This window comes from Atta colombica, unplaced genomic scaffold, assembly GCF_001594045.1.
Source record: "Atta colombica isolate Treedump-2 unplaced genomic scaffold, Acol1.0 scaffold1, whole genome shotgun sequence".
NCBI lineage: Eukaryota > Metazoa > Arthropoda > Insecta > Hymenoptera > Formicidae > Atta > Atta colombica.
The window spans coordinates 1,756,303-1,758,400 of record NW_017259183.1 but is presented as its reverse complement, the minus strand read 5'-3'; the positions used below and the strand labels follow the sequence as shown (position 1 = coordinate 1,758,400).

General features: G+C 29.4%; 1 protein-coding gene across 1 annotated transcript in view; it reads left to right on the top strand.

Moving 5' to 3' along the window:
- LOC108694803 overlaps nt 1-2,098 on the top strand; it is a 9,013-nt gene that overhangs the window by 6,493 nt on the left and 422 nt on the right. Inside the window, exons 11-14 of the mRNA XM_018204475.1 lie at nt 88-190; nt 730-1,247; nt 1,559-1,760; nt 1,885-2,069. Coding sequence (XP_018059964.1) covers nt 88-190; nt 730-1,247; nt 1,559-1,760; nt 1,885-2,069 — 1,008 coding nt within the window. The remainder of the gene's footprint in view (nt 1-87; nt 191-729; nt 1,248-1,558; nt 1,761-1,884; nt 2,070-2,098) is intronic.

Here is a 2,098-nt window from a genome sequence, read left to right as displayed (position 1 = left end):
AATGTGATAAATAAAAAAGTATAGGATAAAAATAATTAATTAATATAAATCTATTTATAATAGTGATAAATCAGAATATTTTTTTAGGAGAGAACGACGTTGAAGTTGCAGAATCTCTTGCATCTTGGGTTCAAAATAAGCAGCGTACAAAGCAACAAAATAATAGGGATACTGTTACGGATACATGCAGGTATATTTACTGCTTTTGTATTAAAACAATAGGAAACTATTAACAATAGAAAATATTATATATGGATCATTTCATAAATATTATAAAAATTATTATTTAAATAGAAGTAAATATATTTAAATTAAATATAAGTACAAGAAATAAATTGACTTTATATAAATTTATATTTTTTATTTATAACAACAATTTATAACAACATAATTTCAGTTTATCGAGAAACAGATTTTGATAAAAATTTTACATTAGCGTAAAAATGAAAAAAGCGGTTAAATATTAAAGGGATTATGATTGTGTGTGTGTGTGTGTGTGTGTGTGTGTGTAAATTTTATTTTTTTCATCATATTAAATTTAATTATATGAGAGAAAAAAAATCTTTAACATTAATCTAAAAGAAAATTTCTAATTAAGACAAAATATGCAAAATTTGAATAAAGTGTTACATATATTAAATGAAAAAAAAAAAAAGATCATATACTCTATAAAATATCTCGCATAAAATATCAAATAACTCAATAATAATAAAATCTTTTGTGATGTAGGTTGAGGGAAATAATGTTGCTGCATCTTTTCGAGATGCAAGACAGAAATTCAACATGGAACTCTTTATGCCTTGGTCAACAAGCAGATAGGAGCTGTGATTCTAGGAACTCGCTCGCAAGTCTACGACGTCACAATTCCAGCCCGTCGCACTGCAATGCTCCGGCGCAATCTACGCCCGCGGTGTACTCGCACAAGCACCCTGAACTTGACACTGCCGCTTGCAATGACTTAAATTTAAATATTGACAACAAGCATCCTAATTGCGCTTTTCATCATTCCCAACCACAAGCACTTTGCGGCGCTAAGACTAAATTGAATCGACTGCCGAATATCTGTCAATCGGAGCTAGCTGCAACAATAGCTTCCAGCAGTCAAATACCGATAACTAGATCCGAACCAGCGACGCGTTCCAATTCAATAGAATGTGAAAACGATATCCCGAAGCTGCCAATAGCTAATAAAATCAATCAGGATATAGAATCTCCTAGATTGCGTTTAGATCTCATAGTGCCAAATGGTGAGTAATGAGATATTGAATTGATAATGATAGTTTATCTCAAATGCAAAAAAAAAGCAATGTAAAAAAAAAGTAATGCAAAAGTATCAGTAAATTTACTAGATATAGTAATAGATATATACTAATAGACTTTAAAAAAACTTAAATTTGATAACATAGCTTCTGCAACAAATAATTTAATTTGGGGTATAAAAATAGCAAAAAGTTTATTTTAAATTGTTATTGACCAACATTATTCAATTTATGATTTAAAAAAAATAAAATTGGAAGAAGCAGCAATAATATATTTATATGTTTGAATAATATTTCAGTACTTCTAGACAGTAATAAAATTATGTCAAAACATTTATTATCTCGGCGCCAATCGTCTCCGAGTTCATCCACTAGCATGAATTTGATAAATGATAGTAGTAAGATGTTCAAGTTTGACCAATTATTCGAAGCTATTCAATTGTCACCAAACTCACAAAAAGATGCAATTGCTAGCATTACAAATAAACCATCAAAATCAAGGTAAGATTTGAATATTATAGAAATGCATTTTAAATGAATCATAAATATAAAGAGACCCTTTCTAGTTATCTATTCTGTTTTGCTTTAACAACCTTTTAATCGATTTTTTATATTCGATGTGTAGGAAAAATGTTTTGTCTGATGCAAAAAATAACACTTGCACTGCTAGTGGAAGTTCCGTTACACTCTCATTGGCGCAAGAGAGTACATCATCATCATCAATATCATCGTCTACAAACACTGCTATAACAGTGGACACAATTCCTAGTCCTAACAGTTACAGCTGGTCACCAGCTTTATATCAGCATGGTAATTATTATAAAATAAAAATTATATAT